General features: G+C 44.2%; 2 protein-coding genes across 2 annotated transcripts; both read right to left on the bottom strand.

Annotated features, from left to right (window-relative positions):
• Nucleotides 1-895: 895 nt before the first annotated feature.
• Nucleotides 896-3,334, bottom strand: LOC306930741 (glyceraldehyde-3-phosphate dehydrogenase 2-like; the record flags this gene model as incomplete). Its single annotated transcript, XM_079511836.1, has 3 exons — nucleotides 896-1,033; nucleotides 1,284-2,393; nucleotides 3,299-3,334. The coding sequence occupies 3 exons, from the start codon at nucleotides 3,332-3,334 to the stop codon at nucleotides 896-898; spliced, it is 1,284 nt and encodes a 427-aa protein (XP_079367962.1).
• Nucleotides 3,335-7,973: 4,639 nt separating this feature from the next.
• LOC306931128 (26S proteasome regulatory subunit 10B-like) lies at nucleotides 7,974-9,143 on the bottom strand (the record flags this gene model as incomplete). The annotated part of the gene is made up of 1 exon (XM_079512333.1): nucleotides 7,974-9,143. The coding sequence occupies one exon, from the start codon at nucleotides 9,141-9,143 to the stop codon at nucleotides 7,974-7,976; it is 1,170 nt and encodes a 389-aa protein (XP_079368459.1).
• Between the last annotated feature and the right edge of the window lie 13,075 nt (nucleotides 9,144-22,218).

Genomic DNA, 22,218 nt, shown 5'->3' with positions numbered 1-22,218 from the left:
ATACTCATCGGGTCGGGAAAATTATCTTCTTTAAAAAAATCACACCCGTGTGAAGTGAGGGGCGCTAATATATTAAAGTCTAACTCATGTTGATTAGGTGATGTAATGGTGATGTAAAACAAACGGTGCAAACACAAACATTAAACGCCATTAACAATAGAGACAATATGACGTAATGACGCACATTATGACATACATTTTCCCTTCATTGTCATGGCGTTTTTAAAACAAACATTGAACTAAAAACAAACATTAAACCTGTATGAGGGGCAAAAATATACATATCGGATCAGGAAAAATCGGCATCGGCAGATACTCAAAATCTAATGATCGGAATCGGATCGGGAGAAAAAAAACGTGATGGAGACATCCCTAATTACAACATTTAAACCATAGGCTAACAAATATGGACAAAGGGAACAGGTCTTCATTAGGTAGAACCACCCTACTTTATCATTCATTTAAAAATAATGTAACCATAATTTACTAAACGCATATCATGATGATTGAAAAAATACTTTAAACTAGCAATTGAATACATAAATAATTCATGAAAATGTTTACTACGGTAATAAAATCAAGTGTAAAGTCCGGCCAAACCCTCATTCACTTTAATGCAGTGCTTCTGCAGCCAGCAAATCCACCTGTACCGTTGGGAGTTGTGCTGGTGTCCGCTGACTTATGCACCGGAAGTGTTTGGGTCACGTTGATCTATAGAACCGAGATACCCAGTGAGAAAACAACCATTCACGTCTGCATCTCAGTGGTGGAAACAGCAGCAGCCGGTGGCGAGAGCTGGGAAGGTCAGTGGTGAGGTATGCGATAGTGTGAAGCATTTCAGCGCGGCATCATCAAATGCTCACTATCATTGTAGATTTCGGAAGGACCATTCGTTCTACGCGGGGTGGGCTGGCATGCATCGTTGGACGATCAATGGATGGTAGCAATCAATTGCATTCTTCCCCAAACCGGCATTTCCAGATTGTGTCGTCTTTATAGTCGCTGCCAGCTGATGACAGAACACCTGCTGTACCTTGATGCACGTGAGAGTCATGTCAACAGGTGACAGAAACACCAGAAGCAACATGATGTCAGAGATCCACATGGGACTAACGCTATTATTAGGCTGGTTTTGTTTCGTCCGCTGGTTTTGTTTCGTCCGCTGGTTTTGTTTCGTCGGCTGGTTTTGTTTCATCGGCTGGTTTTGTTTCATCTACTGGTATTGTTTGGCCTGTTGGTTTTGCCTCTTCGTCAGCTGGCTTTGTTTGGTCGGCTTGCTTTGCCTGGTTGGCTGGCTTTGTTTGGTCGGCTGGTTTTGTTTTTGTTTTTTTAGGTTTGGTCAGAGGAAACTCCTTTCTGTGCATGAATATGACCAGGTCAGCAACACGGTGAGTGTAGCCAAACTCATTATCGTACCAGGCAACGATTTTCACGAAAGTGTCGTTGAGGGCAAGGCCAGCTGTAGCATCAAAGATGGCGGAGTGGGTGTTACTAAGGAAGTCAGAGGACACCACCATGTCATCTGTGTATCCCAGTATACCATGCATAGGACCTTGTGAAGCGGTCTTCATTGCCTTCTTGATCTCTTCGTAGGGGGCGGGACGAGACAGACGGCACGTCAGGTCCACAACGGACACATCAGCGATGGGAACCCGGAACGCCATGCCTGTCAACTTATCTTTGAGTTCAGGGATGACTTTCCCTATGGACTTGGCGGCTCCAGTAGTAGAAGGGATGATGTTCTGAAGGGCACCTCGTCCGTCACGCCACGACTTGCCACTGGCACCATCCACTGCCTTCTGGGTGCCTGTGTACGCATGTATGGTGGTCATCAGGGCCTCTTCAATGCCAAAGTTGTCATTGATGACCTTAGCCAGGGGAGCCAGGCAGTTGGTGGTGCAGGAGGAAGTGCTGACGACCGTGTTAATAGCGGGGTCGTATTTGTGCTCGTTCACTCCCATAACAAACATGGGGGCGTCAGGGGAGGGGGAGGTGACTACCACACGCTTAGCTCCGCCCTTCAGGTGAGCAGAGGCCCTCTCCATACTGAGGTAGTCTCCGGAGGCCTCGACAACAAAATGTGCTCCAGCTTCACCCCATGGGATCTCTGATGGCTTCCGACACTGGAATACCGTGATGGTGCTGTCGTTAATCATGAGGTTCTTACCAACGTGGGTAACCCTCCCAGGGAAAGGTCTATGGGTCGAGTCATACTTGAACATGTAGACCATGTACTGTATGTCAATGAAGGGGTGATTGATCGCCACAACTTTGACACCCTTTTTGATGCACGCTCTCAGAATCAGACGACCAAAACGACCAAAGCCATTGATTCCAACAGTGAGTTCTGGGATGCCTGCCGATTCCTGCATTCCCAACATTACTGCCGTATCCTGCAATCCCAACATTATGGGTGGGTCCTGAGGTCCCATATGATTGAGAACTCTGACGTAGTGTGAATAATGCTACTACGGATGTTTTGATGCAATTCTCTTTGCACGATTCCTGGTACATTCCTTTTATCCTGTTGATTGACGTTATGCAGGTGTATGCCTTGGGCATGACATAACACAGTTGTAGCACAAACCGTTGCCCAAATATGGACTTCCAGGGAGTTTTATTTCACACTGATATTGCTACTCAACTTGCACCCCAGGACCAAGCCCCCAACATAATCCACCAGCCCAAGTTTGTGTTATTTTCCCACTCGTGTATATCCTGTACACTAATTAGCACTCCCCAAAAACTGTTCATTATGGTAAACTGTTGTGGATTATTGCATGCCCCCCATGGTACAGGTACATATTACATAGATATTGTATGATGCATAAGTGTACAAAGTTAACATGATAGCCTATGCCTATACATATAGAGAGAGGCTGATATTGCCATAGACCATTTCTATAGATTGCCATTATTAACACTCCATTGAAGAAACCATTGTATACTCAATTTACAGACGAGAAGGTGCTAATGATGCACGCACGCACGCACCCACGCACGCACGCACGCACACACCGCACTTGCTGTGGGGTTTCAGCTGCTGTGGGGACTTCTGCTTTAGTTACGAGTATAGGAGCTTGCTCTGTCCCTTAATGGTAATTTGGTCCAGTGTCACCCGCTATCTATTTTGCCGACACCGGTATTTGCGCCTAGAGGTGTGGTCATGGGCGTGTTGGCATGCTTTCCCCTAAATTGCTATTTTGGTCACACACATTTGGAAAGGCGATAGTGGAGTTTAAAAGCACCCGTAAGCCGTATGCCAAATTTGTTTGGTATAGCGGCGCACACTGCGCACCTGCATGGAGATGTCCGCAGAGTGCAGGCTGCGCATCTTTGTAATAGGCCTGTCTCACAGCCATTCCCCACCCCCTTTCCATGCTTTTTCTGAAGGTAAACTTTATTACTTGCGCAAGCAGAGCGCGCAAGTACTAGTTTCGCCCAGGAGTGCGTATGCACCGTCCCAGCAAATGACGTAATGACTACTGACTACTGAGCTAGCTATATCAGTTATACCCTGACGTCATATGCTGGGACGGTGCATACGCATCAAAAGTAATCACAGTATACCGCTAATCAACTTACAAATTACATATACATATACATAGAGGCATTTCCTTTAATCCACCCGACATTGATCGAGATATACGTCACCATCGAAGGCATTGGGTCCTTTAATCCACATCTTTATTACGTCATCATTGAGGGCTAGTCATCATTGAGAGCTAGCTATACCAGTTATACCCTGACGTCATATGCTGGGACGGTGCATACGCATCAAAAGTAACCACAGTATACCGCTAATCAATTTAATATCACTATAGTCCAAGATTAAGTAAATTTAATTATTAATTAATTATACTGTATACGTGATAACATATTTTATTTCAGTTTATATACCTTTTTTGAGTGGTGTAAACCACTCCTACAACTGGCTTTTGTGTGCAGAAAAAATGAGCATGGTTGCTATGTTCAAAATAATTTCTGACGTAATTAAATCACACCCGGGTGAACTGGATGACCGTAGCAACCATGCTAATTTTTTCTGCACAAAAAAAGCCAGTTGTGAAATCACATCCGGGTGTGATTTCATTACGTCAGATCAGAGCTGATCAGGCTATATAATACCTTACCTTATATAATACCTCACATCGGACAAAAACTCCAGCTGAGAAACAGAGATGCTGAATGCTGAACTCAATAGCCTAGATCTAGGAAAGTGGTCAATCAGTTCACCCGGGTGTGATTTCATTACGTCAGACATTACGTCAGACCACAGCTGATCATGCTATATAAAACCTTACACCACTCAGTTCACACGGGTGTGATTTTTTCTTTTTCGGATATCGATGATTTATTTTTCTTTGAGAAACTAAAAAGGGATCCAGGACAGTTCTAAATCGATAGAACTATATTTCTTTTATAGATAGAAACTTCTACACTACTTCATAATACTATTTTTTTACGTGCAAAAAGTAGGTACGTAGCAAATAGCTAAACCTAATAATTCAATATTTCAAACGTTCTTTCACAGAGAAGCTGAGATTTGACAGTTTGTAGCGGTCGAGAGTACTTGCGCGCTCTGTTTGCGCACTAGTAGGCCATTTATGGCCTACTTGTGTGCAACAAGCAAGTAGGCACTCGACAGAGTGCAGTTCTAGTTCTATTTGTTTTAGCGGTCCATGAGTAAGGCTATGGACCAGAGCTACCTACATCCCTACCTGCTTTCTCTGCACCATTTAAGGCTGTTTCCAAATGTTAAAATGTAAAAGACCAATATTATTATGAAGAAAACAAGATGTTAAGACCGCTAAACCAAATAGAATAAAGTTTACCTTCAGAAAAAGCGTTGTTTATGGCTTCTGAATGTAGATCTTTTAACATGTAATGTCTATGGAGTGACGTCACGTCAACACCACTAGGTCTGGAAAGAGGGCGTGTAAAGGGGGCGGGGCATGGCTGTGAGACAGGCCTATTGTCCTATAATCAGCAGAGGTGAGTGCCTGCCACTTCCTTGTGTCCATTGTGTTGGACACAATGGTCACTTGTGCTGCGGCTGCAGTACAAGTGAGACTTCAAGGCAGCAACGCATCACTCTTCCATGGGCTATAGACCGTAAGGCTATGAAGCAATATAGAACTGGGCATAACGGACAACGGATAAGGCAATGGCACGGTGATTGGTTTAATTATTGTAACGCCCAAACCACACCTATGCATAATGTAACGGGTAACGGAGGTGTTTTAGGGACAGGTAACCAAAATACCAACTTTAGTGGGGGAACACTCCTTCCCCACTGCTAAATCCCCAAATTGTGTATTTAGAATGCTCGAACGAAAATGGAACCCTATGACCCTTACCAAGGGGTGGCGCATTTGCCATGTTTTACTATTTTGAAAAACCTTTTAAAATAGTTCAAATAGCCCATCTACAGGTTCAAAATGTGTCGATGTAGATTGGCTATAACTTTGAACTATATTTTTTTAAATTGTAAAAAAATAGCAAATATGTTTAGGGATAAGGGCCCAGGGTAATGGGTGGCTCAAGATAGGGCCCTTTGTGTATGTCCGTACATATTCTACAAGGATCTGCTGTGAGAACACCCGGGGCCACACCCGGGGCCACATTGTATAACCCAGCCAGCAGTATGGAAGCATTATGGTGATAGCACACCTTGACAAAATATGACATTATCGGTGACACTGATGGAAAAATAATGAAGTCAAATTTAACTAGAAAAAGTGCCCTACTGGGCACAGGTCTCCACCAGGAGAATAGGAGTGTGTGTGATGTTTGGAAAAAATTGTTTAGGAGTAATATAAACATGTTTATTTGGGTTTTGTGTGTGTGTGTGTGTGTGTGTGTGTGTGTGTGTGTGTGTGTGTGTGTGTGTGTGTGTGTGTGTGTGTGTGTGACGCGACTTGTCCTGTTGTAGCGCCACCATGAGGCTGATTTGAAAACTGTCAAGTGGCATTTCTTCCTCAGCCTAGTAGTGGGAATAGGCATGCACAGTTTCACCGCAATCGGACGCTGCGTTGAGGAGTTGTGGCGATTTGTACAAAACGGGCTACTCGTGAAAACATTCGAAGCCAATCGTAGCCAATCAGGATGGATAATTATGAGAAATCAAACAAATCACATGATCACATGACTATGGAGAGCATGCGTACCGATTTGCATGAAATTTGGATAAAATCTGAAGGAGTAATATTAGAAAATGTGTTTTACATATGTCGGCCTCCTGGTGGCGCTATAAAGAGCAGATGTGAAAAATTCCAGGCAAAGGTTTTTCCTTGGCCTCTAGGGAGTATGCATACATGGTTTTACACAGATCGGTGCAGTTATAGGTAAAAACACAAATCGGCCAGTTATAGCGCCACCATGAGGCTGAGTTGAAAATATTCAAGTGGCATTTCTTCCTCGGCCTAGTGGGAATGTGCGTGCAAAATTTCACGGAAATCACACGATGTGTTCATGATTTGCAGCATTTTGTTTGAAACGGAGCACTCCTGCGAACTTTGGAAGCCAATCGTAGCCAATCAGGATGGAGTCTGAGAAATCTGAAAGACCCGTTTCGTTGAATGGCTCTAGAGAGACTGTGTACCAATTTGCGTAATGTTTGGACAAAATCTGTGGGTGTACCGTCAAAACATTTGTTTTGCACAAAGCGGCCTCCTGGTGGCGCTATAACAGGCCAATGTGAAAACTTTGGAGCAGAGGTTCAGCTCTGGCATCCAGGGAGTGTGTGTGCAGAGTATGGCTGCGATCAAGCCAACGGTGCCAGAGATTAGCTGTTCACAGACGGACGGACGGACACACGGACGGACACACGGACGGACGGACGGACACACGGACACACGGACGGACGGACGGAGTGCAAAACATACTCTCTCCCCATGGCCTGGTGGAGACAATTATCTTGTATATGATATGAATGCATTATTATTCACTGATACTTTATAAAATGAATCAATACATTATTGCTCATGGGCATGGCCACTGGTGAATTGCCATGACTATTGTAATGACAATTAAATCTTAAAATCAATCCTAAAGGAGACTGGTAGCCAGTGAAGTGCAGATAAAACAGCTACAATATATGCCATTCATTGTAGGGGGAAGGCAGCCCACGTATAGTATACACTATTTTATGATCATTGTCACATGACCCACAAGACAATTTAGTGATAAAATCACATTTCTTGTTGTGCCATACTTGTTTAGTAGCCCCTCAACGTTTCATTCAAATTTGAGATAGATCAGACTCGATTCATGATTTATTTTCTTGAGGCGGGAAATGACCTGGACATTAAATAAAATACACTTAATAAAAATAAAAAAACTTTAAATGCTAAATATTTAAAATATAAAAGATCAGTTTATTAATCAGGACAAACATTTAGAAGTCAAGCAAAAGCAGAGCTAGAACGTGCCAAAGTTTTTAATGTTAAAATACATAACAGATAAAGTATAATGAATAAAATAAAATAAAAGAACTCACAAGATCGATACCACAAATAAAACTAGACTAAAACGAAGGTACTACTGTTTCTGAAGAAACAGTATCAAGATATTCTATTCCCAAAAACATTTTGTAAGTCTGAACAAAGCTTCTAGTTGAAAATTATAGTGTGTCAAAGTTTCGAGGAGAAAGGTAATTTAAAAATGAAGTTATAATGAAGAATTTAAGAATAGCAACACAACGGACATAAAAAAGTCCATAGACTTGGCTACCACATGTTGCACACAAATTCCAGATGTGGGAGGGGCTAGCTTTAGCGTTTCTAAAATGTTTCTAAAAAAGCATAGCTACAAGCTCATAACGTGGCACAAAGTGCGCCTTTGAGCTTGTATATCTGCTATTTTTGAATAGCCAAAGTAAAAAATAATGGTTAAAGTAATTAAAATCGAAAATGACACAGGTGCTTTCCCAGTCTTGATGGGTTAAAAACAAACAAAATAGCAGAGAAGCATTATAACGGCTTGTAGTCCAACTTTGACTCCAGTTTCTTGGAATCTGCCACCTTGCGCACGGCTTTCATGAAGTCTTCCTGAGTCACGTACTCGCGGTCCGAGCGGATGGCGAACAGGCCCGCCTCTGTGCACACGTTTCTCAGATCGGCTCCATTGAATCCATCGGACAGCTTCACGATGGCTTCGTAATCCATCTCTCCGTGTTTGGTGATCGGACCGGAGTGAATCTTGAGGATGTCCAGACGAGCCTGCTCGTTGGGCAGCTCAATGTGGATCTTACGGTCCAGCCTGCCGGGACGCAGCAGGGCAGGATCCAGGGTGTCGGGTCTGTTGGTGGCCATTATCATCTTGACCCGGTGCAGGGTGTCAAAGCCGTCCATCTGGTTCAACAGCTCCATCAGGGTTCTCTGGATCTCTCTGTCCGCCGAGGTTCCCTCCGAGAAGCGGCGGCCGCCGATGGCGTCGATCTCGTCCATGAAGATGATGCAGGGCTGGTGGTCTCTGGCGTAGTGGAACATCTCCCTGATCAGCCGCGCACTCTCGCCGATGTACTTGTCCACGATGGAACTGGACACCACCTTGAGGAAGTTGCAGTCCAGCTGACTGGCCACGGCTCTGGCCAGCAGTGTCTTCCCGGTGCCTGGCGGTCCGTAGAGCAGACAGCCCTTCGGAGGAATGATTCCCACTCTGAGGAACAGCTCAGGGTTGGTCAGAGGCAGTTCGATCACCTCTCTCAGCTCGCGGATCTGCTCGGACAAGCCTCCGATCTCGGAGTACGAGACGCTGCCGGGGTCCTCATGAGACATGTTGTAGACCAGGGGGTCAACCTCTCTTGGCAGGTACCTCATTATAGTCAGGGTGGTCATGTCTAGTGCCACTCTGGTGCCTGGCTTGAGCTGGGACTTATCCAGTTGTCTGCGACATCCAACCACGTATCGAGGCCCATTTGTGGCCTTGACAATGATCTTCTCCTCAGTCAGCTGTTTGAGCACCTCTCCTATAATCTGTGCAACACTTTGCAGAGCTTTGAGGTCATTTTCTGACTTCTCGTACTGCTTAGTTTGCTCTCTAAGTTGCTCCCACAGTTCTTTTAAGTGACCATCGACCTCAATGTGTTCAAGTAATTTCTTTCTGTAATCCAACAATGCCCTCTCCCTGTTGTCCTCCATGATGCCGCACTGAATCTCCTTTCTATTAATATAGGCCTCTGTCTTGAATATGACGTAACACAGCCTTTGGCCAAATATGGACCCCCTTCAGACTTCAGAAAAATCGTTTGAACTAAAGGTACACGGATCAGGCAGGTAGTAATCTGCATGCATGTTGCACCTGTGTGATATGCAAATAGGTTGCATATGTGTGATTCGGGCTATTTTTGCATGCACATACATTTCCTCCAAAACAGTTGAACAAAATTAATAATTATGTTAATGTTCATTGTTTTATTAATTAAATGTAATGCTACACTGTGTTACATGTTATTCATTGGTTTATTAATAAAATGTAGTCCCAATGACATTATATGACTCTGTTTTGCTTTGCAGCTTGAGTGGCCCATTTTAGATGAACACCTTTAATGTAAATTGAGCCACTAACAAAGAATGCGACAAAATATGTGATGAAGGCCATCATAACATGTATACATTTTGTTTTAATATATGGGCATTTCTTTTATTGTTTTATCAACCTCATCATTGACAATTGCTTGTTTTCACCTGGCATTTACCCTGAGCAGTCAATAGTCATCATATGACTGATGTGATTGCATCATCAGATGTGATGCATTGCATCTCCATCTCCCACCATAACTCCCACCATAATAACCATAGCAACTGTTTTATTATATGTCAAGTAGCCTAACTTTAAAGAGCAAGGAGCTAATAGGCTCAAAAACAGTGGCCCATCTTACCTGATATGGTGGCTCATTTTACATGAAAAAAATATGTGACAGCTGATGTTTCAAAAGCCATAGGGCCTAAACTATTTATTATTTAAATTTAACGCAAACATATTGAAAACAGTCCACATTAACCCCCCCCACCCCCCCCCCCCCCCCCCCCCCCCCCCCCCACCAAAAACAAAGAAAAAAATATAGCTGCAAGCAGCGATAAAGCGGGACCAAGATAGAAGAAGAACAATGCGCAATGAGAACAACATGCACAAATGAGACTGACGAGCTGAGTTGTCGGTACCGGGATTTGAACTCGCAACTTTGTGGACCGAAGGCGGGAGCTCTACTGACTGAGCTACACAGAGACAATCAGTGACTACATTGTAAACAGTAAAACCATTCAGTGATTTGGTAACAAGAAGGTGTGTCCTCATTTTGGGCATGTCTTTCCATTACTACAGTGTGTTTTCACGCACAGTTAAAGTGTGTGTGTGTGTGTGTGTGTGTGTGTGTGTGTGTGTGTGTGTGTGTGTGTGTGTGTGTGTGTGTGTGTGTGTGTGTGTGTGTGTGTGTGTGTGTGTGTGTGTGCGCGCGCATGCGTGTGGCATGCGTGGGGCATGCGTGGCTGCATGCGTGTGTGTGTGTGCGCGTGCGCGCGTGCGTGCGTGGCATGCGTGGCTGCATGTGTGTGTGTGTGTGTGTGTGTGTGTGTGTGTGTGCGTGGGTGCGTGTGCGCGCGTGCGTGCGTGCGTGCGTGCGTGTGTGCGTGGCTGCATGCGTGTGTGTGTTAGGCAGACAATCGTTCATAACCATGGATTTGGATTGAAGATCATCTCTTTAGTTTTTGTGGTGTTTAACATAAGGTGGCTATTATCACACCAGTCTTTAAAGTTATTGATCTCACTGATATAGCCCACAGGGCGTTCAACAATATGTACAAATAAGACTGACAAGCTGAGTTGTCAGTAGCTGGATTTGAACACACAACCTTGCGGTACAAGGGCAAGAGCTCGACTGACTGAGCTACACGGAGACAATCAGTTACTCCATTGTTAACAGGAAAATCATTCAGTGTTAGTTCAGCATAAGTACTCAAACTTTAGTGTGTGTGTGTGTGCGTGTGCGCGCAGTTTTCATTGGCTCATAAAACTTCATTTTTTCACTTAGAAAAAATGTGCTACGATTATTTGTCCGTATAGGTCCAAAGTTCACGTGTAGAAGTTTTCGTGCATTTTGAGCAAAGATTCTGGGAGGACTTACATTTGAACTGTTTTTCATATAATTCAAAATGGCGGGTGATATAAAGGTCAGAGGTCAAAAGTCAGAACACGAAAGTTGTTCGGCATGAGGAGACACATATGTGTATCAAAGTGTCATTGCCAACGGTCAAACGGTTCATGAGATATGCACGTTCAAAGTTTGCAAGTTTGCAAGTTTTGCATCAATTGAGTGCTATAGCGCCACCATTTGGCCAATCGTGATGGGCTTCGCATAGTAAAGTGACATAAGCATATGTGTGTATTAGAGGCAGAAGAATAATTTTCACAAAACAGCAATTTTCATTGGTTCATAAAAACTTCATTTTTTCACTTAGAAAAAATGTGCTACGATTATTTGTCCGTATAGGTCCAAAGTTCACGTGTAGAAGTTTTCGTGCATTTTGAGCAAAGATTCTGGGAGGAGTTACATTTGAACTTTTTTTCATATCATTCAAAATGGCGGGTGATCTAAAGGTCAGAGGTCAAAAGTCAGAACACGAAAGTTGTTCAGCATGAGGAGACGCATATGGGTATCAAAGTGTCATTGCCAACGGTCAAACGGTTCATGAGCTATGCACGTTCAAAGTTAGCATTTTCAATTGAGCGCTATAGCGCTACCATTTGGCCAATCGTCTTGGGCTTCGCATATTCACCGTTTGGCATGGCCCTCTACCAGATTACCGCGTTTCGCGAAAACCGACTGCACCATTCAGTCAGAACAGCTATTTTTGGCGGAAGAAGAAGAAGGAGAAGAAAAATAAGCACAAAAACAAATATAGCTGCAAGCAGCGATAAAGCGGGACCAAGATAGAAGAAGAACAATGCGCAATAAGAACAACACGTACAAATGAGACTGACGAGCTGAGTTGTCGGTACCGGGATTTGAACTCACAACCTTGTGCACCGAAGGCGGGAGCTATACTGACTGAGCTACACAGAGACAATCAGTGAATACATTGTAAACTGTAAAACCATTTACTGATTTGGTAACAAGAAGGTGTGTCCTCATTTTGGGCATGTCTTTATCCATTACTACAGTGTGTTTTCACGCACAGTTAAAGTGTGTGTGTGTGTGTGTGTGTGTGCGCCTGCCTGCCTGCCTGCCTGCGTGCGTGCGTGCGTGCGTGCGTACAAACTTCTCTTTGTGTGTGTGTGTGCACGTGCGTGCGTGCGTGCGTGCGTGCGTGCGTGCGTGCAAACTTCTCTTTGTGTGTGTGTGTGTGTGTGTGCGTGCGTGCGTGCGTGCGTGCGTGCGTGCGTGCGTGCGTGGCTGCATGCATGTGTGTGTTAGGCAGACATTCGTTCATAACCATGGATTTGGATTGAAGATCATCTCTTTAGTTTTTGTGGTGTTTAACATAAGGTGGCAATTATCACACCAGTCTTTAAAGTTATTGATCTCACTGATATAGCCCACAGGGCGTTCAACAATATGTACAAATAAGACTGACAAGCTGAGTTGTCAGTAGCTGGATTTGAACACACAACCTTGCGGTCCAAGGGCAAGAGCTCGACTGACTGAGCTACACGGAAACAATCAGATACTCCATTGTTAACAGGAAAATCATTCAGTGTTAGTTCAGCATAAGTACTCAAACTTTGGTGTGTGTGTGTGTGTGTGTGTGTGTGTGTGCGTGCACGCGCAATTTTCATTGGCTCATAAAAACTTCATTTTTTCACTTAGAAAAAAATGTGCTACGATTATTTGTCCGTATAGGTCCAAAGTTCACGTGTAGAAGTTTTCGTGCATTTTGAGCAAAGATTCTGGGAGGAGTTACATTTGAACTGTTTTTCATATAATTCAAAATGGCGGGTGATCTAAAGGTCAGAGGTCAAAAGTCAGAACACGAAAGTTGTTCGGCATGAGGAGACGCATATGTGTATCAAAGTGTCAATGCCAACGGTCAAACGGTTCATGAGATATGCACGTTCAAAGTTTGCAAGTTTGCAAGTTTTGCATCAATTGAGTGCTATAGCGCCACCATTTGGCCAATCGTGATGGGCTTCGCATAGTTAAGTGACATAAGCATATGTGTGTATTAGAGGCAGAAGAAAAAAATTCACAAAACAGCAATTTTCATTGCTTCATAAAAACTTAATCTTTTCACTTAGAAAAAATGTGTTACGATTATTTGTCCGTATAGGTCCAAAGTTCACGTGTAGAAGTTTTCGTGCATTTTGAGCAAAGATTCTGGGAGGAGTTACATTTGAACTGTTTTTCATATAATTCAAAATGGCGGGTGATCTAAAGGTCAGAGGTCAAAAGTCAGAACACAAGAGTTGTTCGGCATGAGGTGACACATATGTGTATCAAAGTGTCATAGCTAACGGTCAAACGGTTCATGAGATATGCACGTTCAAAGTTTGCAAGTTTTGCACGTTTTGCATCAATTGAGTGCTATAGCGCCACCATTTGGCCAATCGTCATGGGCTTCGCATAGTCACCGTTTGGCATGGTCCTCTATCATGTTGACAAGTTTTGCGCAAACCGACTGCACGGTTCAGTCAGAACAGCTATTTTTGGCGGAAGGAGAATAAAATAAAGTACTGATCATATAATTCAAAATGGCGGGTGATCTAAAGGTCAGAGGTCAAAAGTCAGAACACGAAAGTTGTTCAGCACGAGGATACGCATATGGGTATCAAAGTGTCATTGCCAACGGTCAAACGGTTCATGAGCTATGCACGTTCAAAGTTAGCATTTTCAATTGAGCGCTATAGCGCCACCATTTGGCCAATCGTCTTGGGCTTAGCATATTCACCGTTTGGCATGGCCCTCTACCAGATTACCGCGTTTCGCGAAAACCGACTGCACCATTCAGTCAGAACAGCTATTTTTGGCGGAAGAAGGAGAAGAAGAAGGAGAAGGAGAAGGAGAAGAAAAATAAACACAAAAACAAAGAGTGACCAAAGTCACTGCGTGACTTCTTGGTCCCTAAATATAGCTGCAAGCAGCGATAAAGCGGGACCAAGATAGAAGAAGAACAATGCGCAATAAGAACAACACGTACAAATGAGACTGACGAGCTGAGTTGTCGGTACCGGGATTTGAACTCACAACCTTGTGCACCGAAGGCGGGAGCTATACTGACTGAGCTACACAGAGACAATCAGTGAATACATTGTAAACTGTAAAACCATTTACTGATTTGGTAACAAGAAGGTGTGTCCTCATTTTGGGCATGTCTTTATCCATTACTACAGTGTGTTTTCACGCACAGTTAAAGTGTGTGTGTGTGTGTGTGTGTGTGCGCCTGCCTGCCTGCCTGCCTGCGTGCGTGCGTGCGTGCGTGCGTACAAACTTCTCTTTGTGTGTGTGTGTGCACGTGCGTGCGTGCGTGCGTGCGTGCGTGCGTGCGTGCAAACTTCTCTTTGTGTGTGTGTGTGTGTGTGTGCGTGCGTGCGTGCGTGCGTGCGTGCGTGCGTGCGTGCGTGGCTGCATGCATGTGTGTGTTAGGCAGACATTCGTTCATAACCATGGATTTGGATTGAAGATCATCTCTTTAGTTTTTGTGGTGTTTAACATAAGGTGGCAATTATCACACCAGTCTTTAAAGTTATTGATCTCACTGATATAGCCCACAGGGCGTTCAACAATATGTACAAATAAGACTGACAAGCTGAGTTGTCAGTAGCTGGATTTGAACACACAACCTTGCGGTCCAAGGGCAAGAGCTCGACTGACTGAGCTACACGGAAACAATCAGATACTCCATTGTTAACAGGAAAATCATTCAGTGTTAGTTCAGCATAAGTACTCAAACTTTGGTGTGTGTGTGTGTGTGTGTGTGTGTGTGTGCGTGCACGCGCAATTTTCATTGGCTCATAAAAACTTCATTTTTTCACTTAGAAAAAAATGTGCTACGATTATTTGTCCGTATAGGTCCAAAGTTCACGTGTAGAAGTTTTCGTGCATTTTGAGCAAAGATTCTGGGAGGAGTTACATTTGAACTGTTTTTCATATAATTCAAAATGGCGGGTGATCTAAAGGTCAGAGGTCAAAAGTCAGAACACGAAAGTTGTTCGGCATGAGGAGACGCATATGTGTATCAAAGTGTCATAGCTAACGGTCAAACGGTTCATGAGATATGCACGTTCAAAGTTTGCAAGTTTTGCACGTTTTGCATCAATTGAGTGCTATAGCGCCACCATTTGGCCAATCGTCATGGGCTTCGCATAGTTAAGTGACATAAGCATATGTGTGTATTAGAGGCAGAAGAAAAAAATTCACAAAACAGCAATTTTCATTGCTTCATAAAAACTTAATCTTTTCACTTAGAAAAAATGTGTTACGATTATTTGTCCGTATAGGTCCAAAGTTCACGTGTAGAAGTTTTCGTGCATTTTGAGCAAAGATTCTGGGAGGAGTTACATTTGAACTGTTTTTCATATAATTCAAAATGGCGGGTGATCTAAAGGTCAGAGGTCAAAAGTCAGAACACAAGAGTTGTTCGGCATGAGGTGACACATATGTGTATCAAAGTGTCATAGCTAACGGTCAAACGGTTCATGAGATATGCACGTTCAAAGTTTGCAAGTTTTGCACGTTTTGCATCAATTGAGTGCTATAGCGCCACCATTTGGCCAATCGTCATGGGCTTCGCATAGTCACCGTTTGGCATGGTCCTCTATCATGTTGACAAGTTTTGCGCAAACCGACTGCACGGTTCAGTCAGAACAGCTATTTTTGGCGGAAGGAGAATAAAATAAAGTACTGATCATATAATTCAAAATGGCGGGTGATCTAAAGGTCAGAGGTCAAAAGTCAGAACACGAAAGTTGTTCAGCACGAGGATACGCATATGGGTATCAAAGTGTCATTGCCAACGGTCAAACGGTTCATGAGCTATGCACGTTCAAAGTTAGCATTTTCAATTGAGCGCTATAGCGCCACCATTTGGCCAATCGTCTTGGGCTTAGCATATTCACCGTTTGGCATGGCCCTCTACCAGATTACCGCGTTTCGCGAAAACCGACTGCACCATTCAGTCAGAACAGCTATTTTTGGCGGAAGAAGGAGAAGAAGAAGGAGAAGGAGAAGGAGAAGGAGAAGGAGAAGAAAAATAAACACAAAAACAAAGAGTGACCAAAGTCACTGCGTGACTTCTTGGTCCCTAATAAGTGACCAAAGTCACTGCGTGACTTCTTGGTCCCTAAAAAACATATTAGCCCTATACATCGGCTGTTCGGAAATAGCCGATCTACAAGCTCACAAAATGTCACACAATGTGATGCATTGTGAGCTTGCAGATTAACAATGTATTTTTATCTTCATATATCATATATTATACATAGCCTACCCTGCTACAACATTAGGCCTATATCAGATGGGGGTCTGTCTGTGGCCAAATACATATTCATTTAGGGTTCTTGATGTAGCGCTCCTGCCCCCTACTAGTGAATAAGGGCAGGGCCCTGAGTTCCTAGTGTTATGTTTTAAAATACGTAATACGTTTAGATTAATTTACCTCTTGTGTTTCAGGTGTACGCCGGTAAGTATTAGAAATCAAGTTAATTCACAGTCCCTGTATACTGTAAATAACCAACACTGTTTCCTTCCTCTAGGTAATTAGAACGCTAAGTATCTTAATTCCCAGATCAACAGGTAAGTATAAAGGTAATTATTAATGTAACTTCAATACCATGTCATCAAATACCATAAGTAATGTAACTCTTCAGGAAAGCAGGTGTAAGTATACACTTCTATTAAATACCAAGAACAGATGTCCAGTCAGCTAAGTATAATAAAAATAACTATTTACTTAGACAAACACAAACATACAACATACAAATGGCTTTTCTTTCAAAATGCAAAATACAAATGAAACCTCAAAATCACAACCCTAGTTGTAAACCTTTAAGGTCAGAAATAATAATCAAACCAACCAGAAAATACCCTGTTGTATTATTCTAATTAGTATAACCAAACTTACTTTAATTATACCCTATTTGAGAATATATTTAAATCCTATATTAATTATATGAACTTTTAAATGCAATGTAAATCCTTTTTTAGATCTAATTTAAACCCTATTTGACTTTTTAGATGTAATGTAAATCCTTTTTTAATGTAACCTTACTACACCTTTAAGATTAATAATGTGAAATTACAAATAACCCCTTTTAGACTAATATATATTAACCCGGTGGATTACCTTAAATAAAACAAAAACACTTGTTCAAAGAATTTGAAATATCAACTTCACAATGAAACAAAAGACTGGTAACACTTCAATGTGGGCCCACAATCTTTCACACCTTACCCCTGACGATAAAAGAGTGAATCACTATTAACCCCCGTTGCAGGCCTGTATCGATGCTCGGGTGCGTTGTGGCCTAAAACGGAATGGCCCCTTCACTCTCCTGAGCCAGGAAAATAAAAAGGTATACCTTTTGTTCGTGCGACGAGTGTTTGTGGGTGATACAGCAGTTCAGAGCTCCTCTCCAGCAGCGAACCGGTCCCGACTTCCAAACGAAGAACAGCAGAAGAATGTCCTTAGAGCATGCAGGCAGGCAGCTCACTGCAGAAACATCTCTCCTCCCGTCCCGACGTTAGCAGAGACTTTCATGGCTTTGTTGACGGTCTTTAGCCCAACAACGTCTCTCTGAGCTAGTGAGACGTGCAGCTAAAAGTCACTTGCCCTCGCTGGTTTAGCAAGCGCACTGATAATCACTTCACACGCAGCATATCACGGTATAAAACGTCTTGTAGACATTCAGTCCGAGTCCACCCGTGATTACTGTAGCTTCACTGTAGTTGTCGAGCAGACACACACAGAAACTACAGCTAAATACTATTTTACATCATAAAGTTACAACTTTAGATCACACAGCAAACGCACGCAGCCTCTGTGCTCCTCTCTCCTTCTCTCTCTTCCTGATTGGAAATCACACGCACCTGTACACTCACTGACTCCGGTTCTCTGAAACTACCCAATTCCCCACATTTACCATTGCCAATCACACTAGGCAAGTAATAATTGACACAATAATGACATCATCATTAATCATTATGCTTTTCAGCTTTGACCAAAATACAGACACATGGAAAATAAAAGCACCAGTCAATGCTACAAAATAAAACACAGTTCCACCAGGTTAATACCCACTATATAAAACATCCACCGGGTTACACCCTCCCCCTTCTAAATGTCTGAATGCCCTCATTCAACGTAAAAGGTTTTGAGTTTGACTCTATTTAGTTTTGCCTATTTTGATAGTGACACCTCTATGCACTATGGTAATAGGTTGATCTCTGGCCTTGCCTGGTTCATCGTAGGTCAGTCTTATAACTGGCTTCACTCTTCTTTTGGTCACAGGCGGCGGTTCAGGAATGTCGCTTTCCGCAGCACTGCTGACGGAATCCTCTTCTATTGCAGACTCTGCTTCAGAATCTGAATCATCATCAGGAGCTGTGTCCTGGTCATCCTCTTCGGCATTGTGCTCATCCTCTTCTGCACTGTGGTCATCCTCTTCCACTGTATCCTCTCTTGCAGCTTGAGGTTCCTCATCATCAAGTTCCTCTTCATCCAAGACGACAGCAGGTCCAGTCATAGACGACCTCTTTTGCAGGATCCCCTCCAAATAAGTTCTGTAAGGTCTATGTGGCCTCTCAATCTCGAGCTCTGAGTCTGTCGACTCTTGGTCGTCTTCCTGTCCACAGTCAGGATGAGGTGTTGCAGTGTTCAGGTTCTTTCTAGATTCTGCTCTAGTCCTAGGTCTCACAGGTAAGTCGGGTTCACTCTCTACCCTTGGCATTCTTACGAGTTGGCCAATGGGTAAGAGATGGTCTCTGTGTAGTGTTTTAATGCCTCCTTTTCCTTCCTCAGGTTTCAATCGGTATACAGGTAAGTTAGGCATCTTTCCTATCACCACATAAGGAACTGGACTCCAACGGCTTTGAAGTTTGTGCTTCCCTCGGAGTCCCAGGTTCTTCAGTAACACTCTGTCCCCTGGTTCCAAATTCTGGAAGATGACTCTTTTGTCATAGGCCTTCTTATTCCGCTGGTGAGTTTGGTCTGCAGTGGCAGAAGCTAACTTGAAAGCTCTTTGCAGGTCTTCCTTCAGCTTTGACACATACTTTGAGTGATGAACCCCTTTGTTTCCATCTGGAGACGTCCCAAAACATACATCTACTGGAAGTCTCGCCTCTCTGCCGAACATCAAGAAGTACGGCGAATATCCAGTTGCATCACATTTTGTGCTGTTGTAGGCATGCACTAAATATGGCACATGTTGGCTCCATTGTCGTCTCTTCTCTTGACTCAGAGTGCCTAACATTGACAGTAGAGTTCTGTTAAACCTCTCGGGCTGAGGGTCTCCTTGAGGATGGTATGGGGTTGTTCGAGATTTACGTATTCCCATCATCTTCAGCATCTCTCGGATCAGATGACTTTCAAAATCTCGTCCCTGATCTGAGTGGATCCTTGACGGTAGACCGTAATGGACAAAGTACTTCTCTACCAGTATTTTGGCCACGGTGAGTGCCTTCTGGTTTTTGGATGGAAAAGCTTGGGCATAGCGTGTAAAATGGTCTGTGACCACTAACACGTTGCTTATCCCTTTGGAGTCTGGTTCCATGCTGAGAAAATCAATGCAGACCAAGTCCATTGGCCCATGGCTCCTGATCTGATGCAGCGTAGCAGCTCTCTGACAGGGACTTTTGCGAGTGACACAGTAGCCACAGTTCTTGACATACTGCTCTGTGTCCAAGGCCATTTTTGGCCAGTAAAACCTGGTCCTCAACAGATCAATGGTTCTCTCGATGCCCAGATGCCCAAGATCATCATGCATGGACTTGAGTACTGTTCCTCTGAATTCTACTGGAAGAACCAGCTGAGAGACCTCTTCTCCTGATGGTCGTTTGCTTAGCCGATGGAGTAGACCATCCTTCATAGCAAGCTTTCCGATCTGGTGTTTCATCAGAACCATCTCTGGACTGGAGTCCACTACCTCTGTCCATCTTCCATGTTTCACAGCACTGACGGTTGGCCCAATCACTTTGTCATTGGTCTGGGCAGCTATCAGCTCTGACCGGGACATTTGGCCTAGAGCGCTGACATCTAAGCGAGTGGGAAAGGCATAAATATCGGGAACACATTCAGGAGGCGCTCCTAGTTGTTCCACAACTGGAGAGTTCTGGGTCTTTACTCGCTTACAGATGGACTGAACTCCTGTTTGCGATATGGTCTCCCATTCCTGTATGTTCTCTTCCCCAGGCGCCTGTCTTGACAGCAAGTCTGCGTCGATATTGTTCCGGCCTGGTCGGTACAAGATATCGAACTCATAGGTTGAAAGGGCAGCTAGCCAGCGATGCCCATGAGCGTTTAGCTTGGCTGTCGTCAGTACGTAGGTGAGGGGATTATTATCAGTACGTACTGTAAATCTTGCTCCATATAGGTAATCGTGGAATTTGTCCACGACCGCCCATTTGAGTGCCAGGAACTCCAATTGATGAATGGGATAGTTCCTCTCTGACGAACTCAGCTTCCGGCTGGCAAATGCCACAGGCCTCAACCCTTCAGGGTACTCCTGATAAAGGACGGCACCTAACCCGGATAGACTGGCATCCACATGTAGTACATATGGCTTGTTGGGGTCAGCAAACGCCAGTACTGGGGCATGGGTAAGGCAACTGATGATCTGATGGAAGGCAGCCGTACACTTCTGGTCCCATCTGTCACCAAAGGGTTCGGACTCTTTCAGGTACGTTTTCTTCGGGTCTTTCTCCCATTTCTTGCCATGTTGTGCTGGGGCGTAGCCTTTGGTCAGCTCGGTCAGTGGTCTGACAATCGACGAGTAGTTGGCAATAAACCTTCGGTAATAACCACAGAAGCCGAGGAAGGATCTCAAGGTCTTCAGGTCTGTGGGCCTAGGCCAAGTGGTGACGGCCTCGATCTTACCCGGATCGGTAGCTATGCCATTTGCTGATACAATGTGTCCCACATATTTGACCTCAGTCTGGCAAAATTGACACTTGTCAATGGAGATTTTTAGTCCAACCTCTCGGAGTCTGTCCAATACCTTCAGGAGCCTCTCCTCATGTTCTTCCAAGGTTCTCCCAAAGACAATCAAATCATCCAAGTAGACCAGTACTTGTAGGAGGTTCATGTCACCGACTGCTTTCTCCATCAAACGCTGGAAAGTCGCTGGGGCTCCTGTTATGCCCTGTGGCATCCGGTCAAACTCGTAAAACCCCAGCGGACAGATGAAAGCGGTCTTTTCTTTATCTGCTTCTTTCATTGCAATTTGATAGTAGCCGCTCCTCAAATCCAGGACACTGAACCACTGGCTTCCTGACAAGCAATCCAAGGCATCGTCAATGCGCGGGGTTGTGTATTGATCAGGAATGGTCCTACTGTTCAGAGTACGGTAGTCGATACACATTCGAACTTTTCCATTTTTCTTCCTAGCGATCACTATGGGTGATGCGTAGGGGCTTCGAGACTCCTTCACTATGCCAGTAGCTACAAGCTCTTGGAGGTGTCTCCTTACATCCTCAATGTCAGCTGGTGCTAGACGTCGAGAGCGTTCTCTGAATGGTCGATCGTCAAACAGCCTGATGCTATGCTCCACACCCTTGGCTAGACCAACGTCCCATTCGTGCAGGGAGAAAGCATCAGGTCTTTGCAGCAGCTTCTCACGGAGCCTCTCCTTCCACTCCTCTGGTATGGGTGAGTCACCGAAATCAATTTTGCTTGCATCAAACCCCTCTGAGGTTAGCTCGGCTTTGGACATGGATGTGACTACATCGGTAGCATACAAGTAACCAAGGATGGTTCCGGCTGGTATCACCGCTTCTCTTAGTGACTCGTTCTGCAGCCTGACTGCGAGTGGGCTGGTGTCAATTGCGTAGCATGGTACTACCATGGGATTTAGTAGCACACCTGCTGGGAGCGGGTTAGTGGGAGATACATCCAGCATTAGGATTTCTTTATCCACAGGCTTATCGAACTCCACGCAGCAACTGACGGAACACCATGCTCCAGGGGACACAGTGAGTGAGCCGGGACCTGACCACTTCACACACCCAACTTCCTCATCTTCATCGGGTGGTTCACTGGTGCTTGTCTCTGTCTCTTCAGCAATGCAGGT

The sequence above is a fragment of the Electrona antarctica genome (genome assembly GCF_951216825.1).
Source record: "Electrona antarctica genome assembly, chromosome: 10".
Taxonomy (NCBI): domain Eukaryota; kingdom Metazoa; phylum Chordata; class Actinopteri; order Myctophiformes; family Myctophidae; genus Electrona; species Electrona antarctica.
The sequence above is the reverse complement of the archived record's forward strand: the minus strand, read 5'-3'. Positions and strand labels throughout refer to the sequence as shown.